The sequence below is a fragment of the Temnothorax nylanderi genome, unplaced genomic scaffold (genome assembly GCF_030848795.1).
Source record: "Temnothorax nylanderi isolate EJ_2023f unplaced genomic scaffold, tnyl_v1.0 TNYL_tig0191_pilon, whole genome shotgun sequence".
NCBI classification, from domain to species: domain Eukaryota; kingdom Metazoa; phylum Arthropoda; class Insecta; order Hymenoptera; family Formicidae; genus Temnothorax; species Temnothorax nylanderi.
In genome coordinates this window covers 270,386-289,544 of record NW_027249253.1, presented here as the reverse complement: position 1 = coordinate 289,544, position 19,159 = coordinate 270,386, and the positions used below count along the sequence as shown (strand labels likewise).

The 19,159-nt window shown below is 38.9% G+C and overlaps 1 protein-coding gene and 2 long non-coding RNA genes across 3 annotated transcripts; 2 read left to right on the top strand and 1 right to left on the bottom strand.

Moving 5' to 3' along the window:
- Positions 1 to 7,963: 7,963 nt before the first annotated feature.
- Positions 7,964 to 9,028, top strand: LOC139778668 (uncharacterized). Its single transcript, XM_071716725.1, has one exon. The coding sequence runs from the start codon at positions 7,964 to 7,966 to the stop codon at positions 9,026 to 9,028; it is 1,065 nt and encodes a 354-aa protein (XP_071572826.1).
- A 5,162-nt stretch (positions 9,029 to 14,190) lies between these two features.
- LOC139778654 (uncharacterized) lies at positions 14,191 to 15,465 on the top strand. The gene is made up of 2 exons (XR_011719634.1): positions 14,191 to 14,566; positions 14,838 to 15,465. It is a non-coding gene; the product is annotated as an uncharacterized lncRNA (long non-coding RNA).
- A 995-nt stretch (positions 15,466 to 16,460) lies between these two features.
- Positions 16,461 to 18,176, bottom strand: LOC139778653 (uncharacterized). Its single transcript, XR_011719633.1, has 2 exons — positions 16,826 to 18,176; positions 16,461 to 16,638 (listed from the first exon to the last, which is right to left on the bottom strand). It is a non-coding gene; the product is annotated as an uncharacterized lncRNA (long non-coding RNA).
- Positions 18,177 to 19,159: the final 983 nt, after the last annotated feature.

Genomic DNA, 19,159 nt, shown 5'->3' with positions numbered 1-19,159 from the left:
ATTAAGATAACACAGTTTGTTTCGTTATTATTTTACACTAACGTAGACAGATACGAATTACATATTCTAAGACAATACTAATTTTGATTGATGTTAGTGTCGATACAGTGCGTTCCGTGACAGAACGTTTGTACAGTAAAGCTCTGCATCCAGCTCACAAAGCCGTAGCTAAAGGTTCAAGATAAATAGATAGAGAAAGGGAGAGAGAGAGGTTTGTCACAATTTTATCATACAAACTTTCTCTTTCTTTCTAGTTTTTCCTTTTCCTTCAAAGTGCCTTGCTTGGCTTTGAACGGAGTAACGTTTATCAGTAACCATTTATTTATAGAAAACATTTTTTAAAATGCTTTTATAAACAGAGGAATATTTATAGTTTAAAGGCTGGTCTACACGTAACGTTTTGTCGTCAGTCTTGCATGATCATGCCAGACCGATCAGACAAAACGTTACGCGTGAACGGCAAGTTTGACAACCTCACAAAAGACGGACGAGCTGGAGCTTTGTTTTCAAGCAAGACGGCAGACAAGTCGTTGCATGTAGACGTACATCCGTCTAATCGGTCAAATTCCGCGACTTAGAGCTTGTTTAGAAATTATAGTTGTATACTTAAGCTCCTCCCAGTCGCTAAAAATCTTAATGTTGCGGTGAGTCTCTCATGGGGGATGATAGCCCTTCTCATGGCAGTGTCTTGTTTTTTTATTTGGGGTTAATAGCGTTAATAGTTTGCAGTACGTGTCCATATCCATACGTAAATATAATTACGCCAATCTTCTGGTTCCTGCCGTTATTCACGGAGCAAATTGACATGAGAAAATCTATCCCTCTTGAATAACCATTCTCGAGACCACTGTGAGCAATGCGCAAATTTATTTTTTCTCAATCTCAGCGCGCATAATGAAATTATCGTGAAATCAACGGTGCTTCATCTATGGTGTTTTTGGAAAGACTGAGCAAAAGACTATATAAGCGAAAGACTGAGCATGAGTAGTGTACAGCCGCGTGTTTTGCGTCGTCAAACTTACCTTATCATGCAAGACTGAACGTTATGTTTAGACCAGCCTTAAGATAAATTAGATGCGAAGCTTCTCTTCTCTTTCTTTGTCTTTTTTTATATTTCTTTCTGCGGAACATTGGTCTTATCATTACTGGACAGGAAACGACACGATTAATTATTTAACAATGGATGCTTCAATTAAAAATAGTTTTCAGATATTCTGGATATTTAATAGAAATAGATAAACACTTTTTTTTAAGGCAAACGTTTGATTAAGTCGTTTAGTGAGTTAGAAGCTATCATTTCTTCCTTTTTCCGTCTCGGTTTTTCCGCGTATTCCGTTTTCTCGCGATGACAAATAGAGCGAAACGTATCTTTTTTTATTTACTAAAGCAAACATCTTCCGCATTTTCTGAAAAATGTAATAAACACAGCTGCGTGTCCTCGTTGCGCTTGGAAAGCGGGTGAGATCTAATCCGTCCTGATAATAATAGCTCGTACAACACGCAAGAAAATTGACACAGAGCCGCCGGACAGAAGAGCGGTGAGAAACCGGCGGCCGGCTAAACGCAACATTTTACGGCGCATCGCAAGTGGAATCGCTGCGGCGACTCGAAAGGCGTATAGACGAGCGAAGAAACGTCGCTTTGGCGAACAGGAAGTAGCGCGGCGTGGACTACGTCGGAATGCAAATGGAGGATCCGCGCGAGAACTGCGAGGTGCGAGGTGGCCTAACAAGAACAGTAACGAAACGAAGCGCGCGAGCGGATAAGAGCCTCGCGCGGAAGTGCGCTTGCAAAATTGGCCGCGGGAAAAAGCTATACGCCGCGGACTGGCACGGTCTCGTTAATGCATAAATTCCTCGTGGATCTCCGCGGTATATCCTGCGCGCTCGGCTATCTCTATCGTCGATCGCGATCGATCCTGCCGACGAAACTCGGATAGAATCCCGATGGATCGTTGGTAGCGGATCGTTCCAGGACGGTGCTCCGGTAATCATTACCCCGGGGTAACGTACCAAACGCCCAATTCATTACTGCGAGATAAGTGAGCGAGTATATCCCAGACCGTTTGCGGCTTAGGTACATTGCGAATCCAAGTGTTATTTTTACACGCGTAAACGTCTAAAAATGACACATTTGACTGAAGCTCTTTTTACATGTTTTTTTCATGTGTTAAATTAACATGTTTAATCATATTAAATTAAAAATTAATACGTTTAATCGTGTTAAATGACGTAATTTAACACATGAAGAAACATGTGAAAAGAGCTTCAGTCAAGTGTGTCATTTTTAGACGTTTAAAAATAACACACTTGGATTTGCAGAGTAAAAATATCTCTAAATAGCCCATTTTGAATTTGTCAACAGGCGCCAGCTTCAGCCGTCGAATTCTTTCTCGCAGGAGAATATCTTCTTTTCTCATCTCAATACGGTAACAGTTACACATTTGTATATTTCAGGCTACGGACGACGATCTCTAAATGTAGTAAACATCGGAAAAATAAAATTCGAGTAATTAGAGGGAAGAACGCTATTTATAGTCAGGCTTGGATCTTGTAGCCTATAATAATAATATTGTGTAAATTTCATGTACTTTTCCAAATTTCACTTATCTATTATTAAAATTTGAGCGTGGAGAAAGTTAGAGTATAAGAAGATTCAAATTATAACTAGAACGGAAAATACCGCGAAGCTCACTACGAATTTTTTGGTCACGCAATTAATCTTTCTTATTGCTGCCTTTCGATCGCATTATTATTTGCAATTATTTTCATAATCAGTTACATTGTATAATACAGTCGAATGTACGTTGTAGCACAATTATGAGTCGCGATTTATCACTCTTTTTCTACCGCGCGAAAGTACGTGCAATTCATGTACTTTTATCCCGGGAAGAATCCAGATAATGATCGAGATCATTAGTTTTCCCTGCAAAAAGATTTCGCGTCTTCGTGCGGTGTCATTTGCAGCCTGACTCGCGTCTGCCTGACACGAACCACGAACCTCCTCTTCGATCTATCAATCTCCAGCTAAATCCTAACTAAACCAAAAGCCGAACTCCGATGAGAAAGCGCTCTCATCTAAACGGGATTAAAAATGTCGAATAATTTCGAACGTTTTCTATGTTACTGGCCTATATCTGTCCTTGTATGGACAAAGATATAGACAAGGATAGACAATTATAGTACCTTGCACGATAATAGATCTACACGCATAACTTTTTTGTTAGAGGTCTAATTCTAATTCTGAGAACCGTATTTCTTGATGTAATCCGTCTTCCATGACCGTCTCATTTTGTAACAATAAATTGTAGAATTTTTATATGAAGCAAAGTTACGAGTCGACGTCTTATTGTCTGCATTTCTGAAATTATTTTCGTTCTCGGTATAAAATCGACTGTGTTGGAATGCATTAGCACATATATTTAGAAACTGAGTTTAGAAAAGGAGTTTTAAATCCATAAAACCAATAAAAAATATGCGTTTAGTAAAAATGCCGGTATTAGAGACGGCTTTAGGATCTTCTTATTAACTCCTCAAACTCTCGTGGATGTACGCGCGACGTCGTCGTCTCCGAAATCGGGCTAATCCGGCCGCGGTTGATCGCTGCAGGTAATAACGCAGCCTTGACAGACGCAGCAGCCTGCGGTTTGCGGCATTCTACACGGCTGTAAACACCGTTACAATTTCAAACAAATGTTGTTCTCCGGCGGCCGGCCGGCCATCCATCCATCCAGCCAGCCAGCCAGCCAGCCGGCCGGCTGGCGATTCCGAGTTGCTCCGGCATGTTCGTGATCGGATAACTTTGCGGACCGGCGGCGCGGCGGCGGCGAGAGACGCACTTCTGTTTAACGCGAACCGTCATCGACACGCACGCACGCACGCACGCACGCACGCACGCACGTACGATGTGGATGCGTTGTGTTGCGTTGCGATGTGATTCGGTGCAGTGCACGCGTTATTTTACAGTATACCACCCGGCCAGCGGCCGACCCGCTCTCAATGAGCGCTAATGGAAAATATTTTTCTCCGCTCGCGGTTTTAATGCGTTGTACCGTTCGACTTATTACTGTTTGATTTCAGAATATCTTTCTTTTGCGCGCGTGTGTACCTATATGTGTACCGGTACCGCATTGTGCCTCTATATACCGTGTCATTTCGTCTCGAAGCCATTACCAGTCAACGATACGAATTATACCAGCGAATGGGAAGAAATGAGGAATAGAATAGCATCCTAGACAATAAAGCGTCCAGAGAACGTTTTGACTTTTTAAGACGATATTCGTAGTCTGATTTTATATCGAAGATCGTCTTAAGTCTGATCATGGGAAATCTTATTCCATCTAGCGAATGAAATGACGGTACAACGTTTCGAAATCATAATTAAGACGATCTAAATATAACGTCGGGCTATATGAATACCGATCACAGTCTTTCATCGAGTTACGCGTGTTTCTTTTATACGCGGATCTCTGATAAAAACAGTTTGGATGGTAAAATTACTAAATTAGGATAGACGATCAATGAATGGTTGTATCTTCTGTTATTTTTATGGTCATATAAAATGGCATAAACATACTTTTCACACAAATATTAAGATATGATACTCTGTCCAATCCAATCCAATGGCGCTGCAGCTCAAGCTCGAGCCATGGCCTCCTGATGATATTCTGTCAGTTTGTAATTATTTTTATATCACGTTATATTACTGACATACAAATTAAACCGATTATTTATTAGATCTGCCATCATATTTAATAATAAAATCGTTATTTTAATATTATTCTTTCATTACATATTTTAAGAGTACATTTTTACGTGTGAAAATTTAAATTTTATATGAGATATGCGATATGAAAATATATTTATATGACGAAATAATATTTTTATTTAAAAAAGAAATAATATTATCCAATGATATATATCATCCCTTTCATTTTTTTTGGCGCATATCTATTTTATTACAAAATCATTAAGTAATGATTACCGATTGTATAATTAGATCGTATTAAAAATATTATATCGTTACTTTTAATTTTTTACTTTATATTCAATATCTTTGGAAAAGTTTAATTTATGCAAATAAGTAAATAAGACGGTCACTTATTTCCACTGCAATAAAACACGGCCACCTTTCGCGCCGCGGAAGGAAGAAATTCTCGGTTGCGGCGGAACGGCGAGATATAGGAGAGGCGGCGAGATCTCGAACGATCCCGAAGAGTTTCTTCTCGGCGGACGGACATTCCGCGCCACGCTTTTCTTTACGGTGACTTTGGAGCCCACCGAGCAGGTGTCGGTCTCGAATCGGATGGCCAGGCAAGCTACTAGGAGGCTAGCGTTTCTTGCATCCCAGCGACATCCTCATAAACGATTTAACGTGGTCTTGGCTCGTATTTTTTGCGACGTGCACTTTTCCGATCGTCCATCCGCCGCGCCGATCGATCCCAGAAGCGCTAAACTTGCACCTTTGCGTCGATCATTTAGTACAGTTTAGTTTAATTCATATTAATCAACGATAGATTCGATAAATTATATTTGGCATTTTTGTTCCCGTGTGTCTTAACTAATGCCTTAGGAAAATAAGTAACTATTTGGATCTTGGTAAACTTGAAATGCTCGTGTCAACGTCCAGAAACGTTTAAACTTGTACTCTAACCGTCATTTGATGCCGGTTCAGATGAGGCTATAACCAACGATAAACTCGACTTTGGTACATTTGGTATTTATATTTCCGTGTGATTTAATTAAGTTCTTGGAAAACCAAGTTACTTTTTGGAGCCTTCGTAATACTTATGTCAACATTAATTCTTGAGAGCAAGATAATTATTTCTCGAGAGCAAGATAATTATTTGTTATCTTTAACATCCGTTCGTATAAATTGGCTCTGCGTAACTGTAATAGGTCCAGCCTCCAAGTCAGAATTCCGGAAACGGCTTTAGTCAACGGCAAAGTCAACGAACTGCGCGAGACGCGACACGGTAGCACTTTGTTTTATATTACAGCGTATGCTACTTGTTGTCGCTAATCTGTAATGACGCCGGTGAGAAAGGGAGAAAGAGAGAAAGAGAGCGAGAGAGCCTGGGCTCGAAGCGTGAGCGAGTGTGCGTTCCTTAAACCAAGCCCGCCACCGCCGCCGCCGCAGCCGTTGCTCGAAAATTCCACGCGAACGGCCACGAAACGTGACGCACCGTGTGATTTCGTAACGGGAAATGTGGCCGGCAATGTGTGATGAGGTAACGACGGGATAGTAAAATGTCACTGTTGTTGTCCCTACGAAAGTCGCGGCCGTGAAACACGGCGGCGTGACTAATCGTAAATTCCATTAAGTGAAGCGCGAGCGCGAGAGCGTCTGGCTGCTGTTGCTGTTACGTGTTCGAAGACTTGGGGAGGGTATACAGTTATATACATCGCATATCGATGAAACATTCATGAAACCTATGGTGCGACCGTATCCGGGCTACGGCTTTGCGTCGCGCGTTTACAAGATGTGCATTGCCCGCCGCGCGGTTCGTACCCGTGGGTCAGAGCGGCTACTACGCTGTATTTTTCGTCGCTCCGAACGGTGCTCCGCGCGCGGCTTTTAGTACCCATTACCGCGAGCACTCTTCGCGGCTTGTATTTGCAATCAATGAAGCAGAATGTCGACGTAACGGCGATCAGTACGCAAACAGACGCGCGAGCGAAATTATTTGTTTACACAGAAAAATAAAGAATATTCCTGGTTTGAAAATATCTTTAGTTACGAGATTCCCACTGTCCCTATCTACTATCTAGCGAAACCACTGCCAAGGGAACGGGCTTGGAAAAATTAGCGGGGAAAGAAGACCCTGTTGAGCTTGACTCTAGTCTGGCACATGAGTACGTTAATACGTATATACAAGTATATAATATAAGTCTTGATTTGACACTTCTTTTTTTCTGTGTAGGAACTCGGCGTTTCGATTCGAAAAACCGATGAGAATTAAAACTTTCATGGACTTAAATTGCTTATTTTTGACATCTCTCTTTGATCTTTGGATTGAAACGAAAGTCGAGAGATTTGAATAGAACATAATTTTTGAAACTCGATTAAGAAGATTAGACAATCGATATTACAGAAATGGATTTAACAAGAAATGGAAAAAATCCCCAGAAATGATCAATCTTCGACATTAGTATCACGAAGAAGATCGACTTACTTCGAATTAATAAAAAAATTCATTAACTAGAAGTAGATCTTATTATAGAATAATAAAATAAATTATGGATAAGATGAATCGGGAGCACCATGAATACGCTTGAGTATTTTATAGAAGTACTAATCACGTGGACCGATGATAGAGACGATGAGAGCGCATTAGCGATGAAAGAATCGCAAATAATCGAATAATAGAACCGGTGCAGTTATTGTAATAACAGACTGTGTGGCGCTCTTGCTCCTTTGACCCCCTTCTACTTTTCTCATTAAACCGCTTCATTATTCTTCTCTTTTGCGTCGCCAATCAAAAGTAACATCATTATCCTCCGTATCCTGTATTATTAAAACCCCGTCCGTTAATTTAAATGTTTATCGAATTCTTGAAAAGTGCAGTGCAATGATCTGTCGTTAACACCCGCCATCCGCCATTAACGATAATTGTAATTATTTTTTGTCATTCATTATGTGAAGATTACCTAATAATGAGCAACTAAAAATATTTGATAGAACTTATCCGTTTATTTTTCGGTATTAAAAATTGTCTTTAAATACACACTTATATACACACAATTGTTAAAATTTTCCTTGCATTTCTTCCTATTTTTCAATCCGTCTCAGATTCTTACAAGAGGCAAATGAAAATTGGGACAATTCCATTACTTTCACGATCATGATATGTTGAAATAAATTGTAATTTATCCCTCCAATCCCACGGATTTTAATATAATTGAGCAAATTTCGAAAGGAGGGTAAACACATTTTATACCGAAGATATAGTTATAAGGCATTTATGCAGGATTACCTACTCAAGACGGTCACATTCGGTAACACGGCCTCCCCGTTTCTAGCGATTTATTGCTTACTTAAATTAGCTTACGACAATAGGGATAAGTATCCGTTGGTGTACGCGGCGCTCCTCGAGTCTCTATACGTGGACGACGTCGTGTCCAGCGTCCGCACCGTCGAACGAGCTATCGCGCTCCGCGATCAATTACTAGAATTATTTCGGAGTGCCGGCTTCGAATTACGAAAATGGGCGAGCCATTCCGCCGCGTTGGAGGGTCTCGATCCGGAAAAATGTAGTCAGAAGATGCTTATTTCCTTCGAATCGACCGAGGATCAAGCACTTAAGGTTCTGGGCCTTCGTTGGCATTCGCAGTCGGATAGCTTCGGTTTTCAGCTTAACCCTCTGACTCGAAAATGCACTAAGCGGACGATTTTATCGGAGGTAGCGCGTATCTTCGATCCCTTAGGATTTTTGGTACCACTGACATTTACCGCGAAGCGATTGATACAGCGCTTGTGGACATTAAAGCTCGAGTGGGACGACGAGTCTCCGTCAGACGTTCGCCGCCAATGGGAACGCTATCAAGCTGAGTTCGACGCGCTGACCTCCCTTTGTATCCCTCGTACATTTCCCGCGGGCGATAGCGTTCGTCGCGAGTTACACGGTTTTTGCGACGCGAGTGAACAGGGATATGGGGCAGTAGTGTACCTACGTATTGTCACTCCGTCGGGGACTAAAATCGTGATTCTTTGTGCCAAATCTAAGGTGGCTCCGTTACGCGCCATCTCGCTACCCCGCTTAGAACTCTGCGCGGCGTTGCTCCTCGCGAACTTGATCGCTTACGTCCGTCAGGTCCTACGAGGACATATAGATATTGATGATGAGTACGCCTGGTCCGATGCCCAGGTGACTCTATGTTGGATCCGTTCTTCCCCGTACCGATGGAAGACTTTCGTTCGCAATCGCGTTGCTCGGATACAAGATCTCGGCTTGGGGTCATGTTGCCACCGAATTCAACCTAGCCGATCACTGCTCACGTGGACTTTTTCCTCGCGAACTCGTGGCTGATGCAATGTGGTGGAGAGGCCCTGAGTGGCTGGTGGATTTCGAGCCTCGCGTCGAGCCTGTTCTTTATGAAGAATCTCTCCCGTGCGAGGAGGAAAGGATCGTAGCTCTCGTCGCCTGCGATACACCTCACTCCATATATTCGTTATTAGATAGATTTTCGTCGTTAGATAAGATTTGTAGAATAGTAGCGTATCTCTTAAGATTCACTAGTCGATCCGGGGCCAAGCCGGGGCCTGCGACCTTGGCCGTGGATCAACTCGAGGCGCATTCGGCATTATTAGTTGTAGTAAAACTCATTCAATTGGAATCCTTTCGCGACGAGATTGTAGCATTAGAAACGGGAAGAGACTACCCAAGCCTCTTCTCAAACTCGCTCCTTTTCTCGACCCAACGGGTATTCTCAGGGTGGGCGGCAGGCTCATCCACTCGGGATTGACGTTCGAGGCCAAACACCCTGTGCTGCTACCAAATAAACACCGACTTACCGAGCTCGTTGTAGAACAGGTACACCGTACGCATTTACACCCAGGTAGACGCACGCTTCAGTATTTGCTCGCCCAGCAGTTTTGGATAATCGGAGTACATCGCGCGATCCGACACGTCCTTGCCGGGTGCTATAGATGCTTCCGAGCGAATCCTCGCACTCTCCAACCTCCCATGGCCGATCTCCCGGTCTAAAGGGTTAGTGCAGGCAAGCCGTTTTCGATCAGCGGTGTAGATTTCGCGGGACCGTTCTCGATAGTTCCTCGTCGAGTTCGGGGAGTCTCCTCCTTCAAGGCTTATGTATGCCTGTTCGTTTGCTTCGCGGTTAAGGCAACCCACTTGGAAGTCGCTCTCTCGTTGTCCACAGACTCCTTTCTCGCTGCGCTGCGACGTTTCGTAGCTCGTCGCGGACGCTGCTCGCTCTTATACAGCGATTGCGGCACTAATTTCGTGGGAGCAGCGCGAGAGCTCGCACAGCACATGGGCTACGCAGCGGAGCGAGAAGGGATCAAATGGTCATTCAATCCATTATAGTTGTAAATATAGTGTTAGTATAGTTGTTCGATGTTCGCGTTATAGATTTAGGTAATAAGTTGCCTTATCGTTGGCGTACCGGTCGAATCGTTACCGTCGGTAATTTCAATTTGTATTCCTTTTCGTATTTGGTGACTCGCGCGGAACGCGGATCGCGGCGTAAGCATGTCAACATTCGCGCGACTCACCCGACTCGTGCTGCTCGCCCGCGGGTGGCATCCCCAAATAATGTAAGAATTGGTACTCGCTCGCGCCGTACTTAACAGGTGCGCGGGCCAGAGAGTCCCGGAAGAAGCACTCGTCATCAAGTCGTCGGCACGTTAACATCTCGCTCGGACGTGATCGACACTACACACCTTTTCGAACACCGTCGAGTCTACGCACACACGTTGCGATACCGATTTCGGAGATCATCGAGTGCGAGCCGCGAAACTGACGCCGTGCCTTGCTTGTCTGCCTGCCTGCTAGCCGTATTGCACGCTCCCACCTGCTTGTTTTTCTTGCACGCCTTGCTCCTCCCGCTAAACTCCGGAGGGCTCGCAGCCGAAGGAAGAACGAGAACAACCAAGAGAGCATCGCCAGAAAAGGGCTGGGCAACGATACGGTGAGTCGCTTTCGCTTTGCTTTATTCGTTTGTTCGTTGAAGTGCATAGTGCACCAATCGCTAATTATCGCTTTCGTGAGGGGCCGATACCCCTCTCTGGTCCTTCGAGATATTGGAACTTTCGCGAATCCGGGACGATTCACACCCCCCCCGAGCATATCTTAATTGTAAAATTTACCATTTCGGACTTTGCATCGTAATATCTCCGCTCGTAGGGCACGTAGCGGAAAAATAAAAACACTCTTATTCGTAAATCGACCCAAGCTATCAATCAAGCCTACTTAGAACTTGATCCGTTCACTCGTTATTGAGATCTCAAAATCTCGAGTGCTCGCAACTCGTGCGTTCGCGTAAAAGAGTCACGGTGCGTCTCGTTCCGCGCGTACTTGCGCGAGACACTGCCGTGTCTCTTGATAAAAGTATTTACATACCATATATCGCCAATATTATCCGTGTATTATATAATGGATGTACACCTTCTTCACGACCAAACCACGTATATTTCACCGCAACGCTCTCTTTTACAGCTTCTTTGAAGGCGACATTAATATAGCTTCTTTAGCAGTAAAACCTCCCACATGATGGAAATAGTCGACCTGTTTAAAACATTGTAAATACGTTTATCATATTAATGTATAATCCTAATAGTAATCCTATAAGATTATGAGACAAAAAAATTGAAGACAAAAATATATTGATTTTTTTAACGTACCACTTCTTCATACGTCTCATCGTCAATATTTTCGAAGTTTGTCATTTCCTCTACTGTTGCAATGGGCAATAAAGTGGGCTTCTGTGGTGCTTTACGTCTTTTGTTTTTACTTTGAAGGTGTTTCAAAATCTGTTCCATCACATTGTTTACCTTTCTACAAGTAACATATAAACACATAATTACGTTGTGTATGCGTGCATGTGTGCGTGTATGCGCGTGTGTATGCGTGTGCGTATATGTGTGTGTGTGTGTGTGTGTGTGTGCGCGTGCGTGCGCAAATATATGTATACACGATTATATATATTTGTATCTTAGAGATAAAGGATCATATGCCCATTTTTTAACATTTCAAGAAAATAAAGTTGAAAATTTTAAATAAGGAAATGATATATATATTTTTAGGATATAAAATAAAAGTAGCAACTTAATTTATTAAGTTTTTAATAAAGTATCTTAATTGATATGTAATAGTGCAACTGTCAATAACACGCTATATCTGGTTTAAAAATTAGTCACTATAAAAATTGTCAGTACGCGCGACTCTTTCAAAACATTGTATCTTAGGAACTATAGTAATAGACATAAGACGCTTTACCATTATACAATTTAAGCTTCTATTAATTGAAAAGTGTATTAACTCCATTTTGACAAAAACTGGAGATACGATCCTTTACCTCTCTTTACATATATATATTGACATATATACTGATTTAACATATAATTTGTAACATAGATAAATGATTAATATAGGGGAAAGGGGGGTAGCCCCGGCCGGTGGGTAGCCTCGGCCATTGCAAAAAATTAAACTTTCCGTGTGTTTACTATCAGTGTTTTGTTCTTTCTGCACTCATTTGTGTCCCACTAGACACGTGCGGTTAGTTGAGCCAGATTGGCTGTTATGTTTGGATGTATAACAGTGAATATTGGGTTCGGCGAAATATAATCACGCGACGATTAATATTGAAAAAGGTATATTATTAAAAGGACGTAAGTAATTATGTATTCTACCTTATTTACATACTGCAAAACTATTGTATGTTATGTCTTTCCTTCTGCTTGAACAAATATTAACCTATTTTGGTAATGTAACTATGATTTTGAACAAAGTCAAGTCGGGTAGCACCGGCCACCAGTTTTGTGGGTAGCTCTGGCCACCTGTTCGAAAGCCTATTTCTTTTTAAAGGTCTAGAGACTAGACAAAGAGGTTCACTCATAACTTCTTTCATTTATTTATCGTAGACGGGTGTTAAAATGCCTAAATTCAAAGGTAGAAACACAAGCCGAGGAGACTGGAGCGAAGAAAATATGAAAAGAGCAATTCAAGAAGTTCTTGAACGTAAGAGTTCTCAGAGAGCTGCCGCAGATAGATACCAAGTTCCACGCACTTCACTGCAGGATCACGTCAAGGCTATAAAACAAGGTCATCAAATTATTCTCAAGCCAAAACTAGGGCGTTTTCAGCAAACATTTACCCCTGAATTTGAAAGGCAACTGTGTGAGCATGTCATCGATTTGGACAATCGTCTTAGGCCTTTAACAAGAAGTGAGTTTTTACGCCTTGCCTTTGATCTAGCACAAAAAATCAAAATTCCTCACAGGTTTAATAAGGAAAAGCGGATGGCTGGGAAAGATTTTTTCTGTAACTTCAAGAAGAGCATCATTTGTGGCGAAACGTTTGATGAGGATCCAATGCAATAAATGTCAAGACTGGGTTCATGAGGCATGTGTAGATATAAATCCATCCGATTTATACTACAACTGTGATGTTTGTGTTGCCAAAAAACGATGTCGTCATTAAATATTATGGTGGCCGGAGCTACCCGCCACTTTTCTACAGAGGCCAAAATTAAGTTTGAAGTAGTTTTTTTCTTAAGTTTGCTATATTTTTTTGTTTTTTTTGGTACTAAATTACGTTAATATATATCTTGTTGATTATTTTTGTGTAGTTCGTTTATGTTTATGTTCTTAACTTTAGTCATAATTTAAAAAATAAAAAAATGGCCGGGGCTACCCCCCTTTCCCCTACAAGTCTTACCTGAGTTGCGTTTCCATATTGTCCAATCGTCCATGAACGTTTCTGAAAATTGAATAACATATACAATAATATACAGTAATATACAATAACATAAAATGATATAGTACAGCCAATAAAAAATGAATTAAAATGATTGATATCTCTATAGTTGAGATCTGTACGTTTGCCTATGCATGATCTACATGATAAATTTTTAATTATACTTTTATTAACGTTAATATTTACTTTCAAAATACTTGTCAGGTTATTTAAAAGTATTTAGAAAGTAAATATTAATATTAATGAAAATATAATTACAAATTTATCATGTAGATCATACATAGGCAAACGTACAGATCTCTACTGTAGAAATATCAATCATTTTAATTTATTTCTTATTGGCTGTACTATACCCGGGAAAAAATGATTTGATATAATCATATATAATTATATCTGGTATATATATAATTATATATAATTATATATGTTTTTATATAGGGTTATATCTAATTATACATGGCCACATGTGCAATCAGTAGTCCCACATACAACCAGATATAGCACCATATCTACTTGTATATAAATGTATATAATTTTATGTGAAGCCAGATATAATGATATGTGAGTAGTGCACCCTACATATAACTAGATATAGCATTATATACAACTATATATGCAGTCATATATAGCCAGATATATTTATGTGACTAATCTGGCGCTATATACAACCAGATATAGCACCATATCTAATCGTATATAAATGTATGTGAAGCCAGATATGATGATATGTGAGTACTGCACCCGACATATAACTAGATATAGTATTATATACAACTACCCAGTAAACAATTTGTCAGCAAATTGTAACCAAATTGACACCAAATACGCGCAAAACTTGTCGACAAATTCGGTGCGATCTGTGTCTGCAATACGCTTGTGTTTTGCTAGCAAAGCTTGTGTACATGACTTGACACCAAATTGACGCCAAATATCGAGCAAAACAGGGCAGCAAAAGTTCAACGGCAAATTTGCGCCATATTGTGAACAAGGCTTGCCAACAAAAGCTCGACAGCAAATTTGTGCCAAATTGCGAGCAAACCTTGACGAAAGAACTTGACGCCAAATTGACACCAAATACCGAGCAAATCTTGATGACACAGCTTGACGCCAAATTGCAGCAAGCCTTGTTACGTAGCCATTAATAAATACTAAAATATTTTTTTTTTTAGGAAAAATTAAAAGCATTAAATTATAAAAAAGCATATAATTTGTTATTGATTTACAATAAATTATTTTATACATATGTTACATATGTTAAAAGAAATCTTTATATTTATAAAACATTATAAGACATTTATAAAATCTAACGGTGGCAATAAAGTAATTAATTATATATTAATTACAGTAAATGTTATACAATGTGAATTTACTGACATATGCAAACATTTAACTTTGTCAACAGCACATACAATATTTGTAAACACTCGAGAATCTTATATAATGCCTGGAACACATACTCCGTGCGCAGATAATGCATTGGCCGGTATAAGAAGGATTTATAGAATCTTACTGAAAACACGAGTATAATTTCTATGAAAATGCATCTAAAACAATATTCTTATAAGCCTAATACTACTAACTTTCCTTTCTTTAATCATACAATAATAACTACCGTGCATATTTAAACAACTAGTTCAAACTTGAAACACGATTTATTATTTGCAAGAATGCAAAATTGAAATAAACAAATGTTCACAATGTGCATAGTTCGTCGATTACGATGGAATAATGCAGTAGGGGAGACCGGGGCTAAAACGTCAACGGGGTTGAAGCGTCAAATCAAATATCTCGGAACCTGTATATTGTGCGAACTCGCTATTAACATTGTAAACGCTGCTTATGGTACCCATGTGACCAACGGAGTTTCGGCAGGTTACCTGCCGTATTATGATTTTTACGAGGGCAAACGTGTTTTCGGAAGGTGAAAGTTACATTTTCTGCGCGTGGAAATTTTGTAATATCTGCAATAATATTTGCTCTCCAAATCTCGAGGTACGTGATTATAAAGAGTAATGCATGCTGAACACGAATCCAGTGTAGTTTTTTCATTATCGTTGATGTTTAATATTTCGTGGGCGATCAGACCTGAAATTTGTGTTTGGGGCTAATCGGTCAGTAAGCAGTCCAGATGCATTTCCGGGCATTTCCAGGCTCACTGCATATGGAATATGGATGAGACGGGAATTACAACCGTTCAGACACCGAATAGAGTCATCGGACGTCGAGGAGTGAAACAAGTCGGGCGAGTGACTTCTGCGGAAAGAGGAACCCTCGTAACTATTTTTTAATAATGTTTCGCATAAAAATTTTAAATAAATTTTTATATTTTTCTCTTAAAAAACAATTATTAAAATGTGTCCTATCATTTTTCAGGATTAGATGTACGTATATGTATTAAAAATGCAGTGTGACGTTTAAACCCCGGCATTTTTGAGATTTCAATTTTTCCACCGTTGTCGTTTTTGCTCTATACCGGTTAAACAAAGCGACGTAGACAAAAATTTCCTATATAAATTTTGTAGCTAAAGGTTCACTCTTTACAGTGGTATACCACATTTAACTAAAATTATTTATTTTGTTGTTAAAAATCGGCACCGAAAAAAAACTGACCTTTTAGCCCCGGTCTCCCCTACTGTTGTCAGAAAGAAATAACAAAAGAATAATATACATCATTTAGGTGCAAGCAACCGAAGTGAATTTTGTAGTGTTTGATGTAATAGAAATTAATATACAGCAGAAAAAAACTGTTCAAACAAAACTTTTAAACCGTTTAAACAAAACTTTTAAACTATTCAAACAAAACTTTAAACTTTTACAGATAAAAAAATACACGATATTTCATCAACAGTTCCAAGATTATTTTGAGAAATATTTTAATCAAAGAAAGAATATGTAAAATTTTTAATATTGCAAGAATATAATAGTTATAAAACTAAAGCATTTCCCTTGTATTTTAAATTGTTTTAAATTGTTTCTATTTCAAACTAATATTACAATTTTGCCTTAATCAGATTCAAACGGCAAGTAGAATGAAACATTTTATTACATAATATTACATATTCTTTATACTCTTATAACTCTTCTTTATAACTCTTATTTTCACGAAACATTTCGAATATTTTTTATTCTCATCACTATTCTCGCAGTTTTCAGAATTATCATCGTTGTCATCTGAATGAGCCTCGTTATTGTTGCCGGTGTGTCTGTTAATGTTAAATATATCTCTATAATTATCGTTATTTTCGAAATCAAAGTGTTCAAAGTACTCAAAATGATCAGAATTATTAGAAAATTCAGAATGGTGAGAAAGTTCAGAATGATGAAAAAGTTAAGAATAATGAGAAAGTTCAGATTCTGTTTGATTATGAAGAAAATTTGGTATTACGGAACTTTGGCTTTTAACGGAAGCATGTGCTTGCTGAATATGCGACTGATCGAATTCAATTAAAGAATCTGTTGAATTGAGTTCTTCTACAACTTCAACATTCACTTTCTGCCTTTTAACTTTCTTAGAAAGCTTATGAAACGGTGTTTTTTGGCATGTTCTAAAATAAACTGCAAATAAATTTAAATGTTATGTTTACATAAAATACATAGATTTCAAAATATATACTATCTTTACTCTTTAAAAACATTTATTTTTTCAGATTTTCTACTGCACAATTACTATAACAAATGGAATGTTAATGGAAAAAAATATAACTAAATTAATTAAACTAACAGTACAAAATAAACTTATAGGATGGAAGGCTGGCTGATTTTCTCGAGTTATAAAAAGGTCATCAATTTAAATTTAAAAACAAAATCTCGTTTAATTAAACAAATTTTAAATACAATTAACGTTTTACGTTTCGACTTTATATACTTAGTCTTCTTCAGAAACCTGATACATAAGAGATAATACATAAAAAATAATTAAAAAATAAAAAGAAATAAAATTGCTACAGATAAAAAGGATAGAGAACAAAGCCGCATACTTTGGACTGACTTGCCAGAAATGTAGCTAAGATCTACACTATGACATAGTATAGACCTTAGCCACAATTAATGTATATACGAGTTGTCAAAAATAGAATGAAATAAGTCAAGTAATAAAATTGTTACTATTATCTATACTGTTGTTATTATTATCAAACGATATTATTTATTATTTGACAGTGTAAAATTGTAATGCATATATTAAAATTACATTAGGGCTAGAATATAAACCAGACCCACAAGAACGAGAGCAATTCCAAGATCTCAAGACGAGAATTAACCAGATCTTACAGGGCGGAATTAAGGAGTCTGGATTACTGATTGAAATCAAAGTAAGAAAAGAAAAGAAAAAAAAGAAAAGAAAAGAGAGGGGGGCCTCTGCTTTTGTCTACGAGATCAATTCTAGGGCTAGAATATAAACCAGAGCCACAAGAATGAGAGCAATTCCAGATCTTAAGACGAGAATTAACCTTGCAGAGCCCCTTGTACTACCACGATCAATGTCGATCTTCCAATATGGCGTCCCAAATGAGAATATCGGAAGGGCCCTGCTCGCTGGACCGGACTCCTCGCCTCAATCCTCCCTCAAGCTCTCCTTTTCCTGGCGGTGAGCTCTCTTTGGGAAGTCGAATCTCGCTCGGTTGGTCTCCAGAATACGTGCCGCTTAGCTCAATCAGTTACGAAAGAAGGAAAACGTACTCGTCTCGTCCGAAGAAACGCAGCAAGAGCGGCCATGACACTGAACAAGAGCCGCAAGAGCGAGGAAGGAGGTGGGGGCGCGTTGAAAGTGGCGACTCACGTGTCGCGCCATCTGAATGAAACGCCCTAAACATCGCTTGGTATTTGGCGTCAATTTGTTCTTAAGTTTTGTTACCAAAATTTGCTCAATATTTGGCATCAATTTGGCGTTAGGTTTAGTCAACAAACTTTAACAGCAATTTGGTGCCAATTTGTTATCAGGTACTACTAAGCTTTGCTCGATATTTGGTATCAATTTGGCGTCAATTGTGTACGCATGTTTTGATACGTATTTGCTAGCAGTTTGTCGACAACATTTGATAAAACAAATTTTGATGCAAATTTGTACCATTTCTGAAACCAAAATTTGTAGCAAGTATTTGGCATTATTTGTTCGAACAGATTTGGCTATCTGGATATATACGAAAAAATAAAAACACTTTTACTATATATAAAATTGGTCCAATTAGCTATACGATAAGCCTATTATAGTTAGAACTTGATCCGTTCCATGCCGTACAGTTTTTTAAATTGTTTTACAAATAATTTAAGTAAAATATCTGATTGTTTAAGATCAAACTGTGTAATTTGATTTTGAAGTAAATTAAACAATGCTATAACTAACATCATCCAGTGCTGAAAATATTCATTAGGCAAATGATCAATAAGAGCTATAAGAGAATAAAATAACAAAAAATTGTAATTTTCGGATGCATTATGAAATTGATAATATGTTAAAGGTCTTGGTAATCGACAAAATGATTGAAGTGGTCGTATACTTGTGATAAAATTATCAATATCTTTACTCTTTTTTTTTTAATATTCCAAGGACCTTTTTTATCAAACCACAATTTAATAAGTTGTTTTACTATCCCAAGAAGAACCGAGTGCATGAACCCAGGTAAAACACATGTTCCAATATCAATCAGCGGCACACAAAACAATCTACTACTACGGAAAAAACTACGGAAAAATATAATTTTTAATCCAATTATTTGTTACATTTTT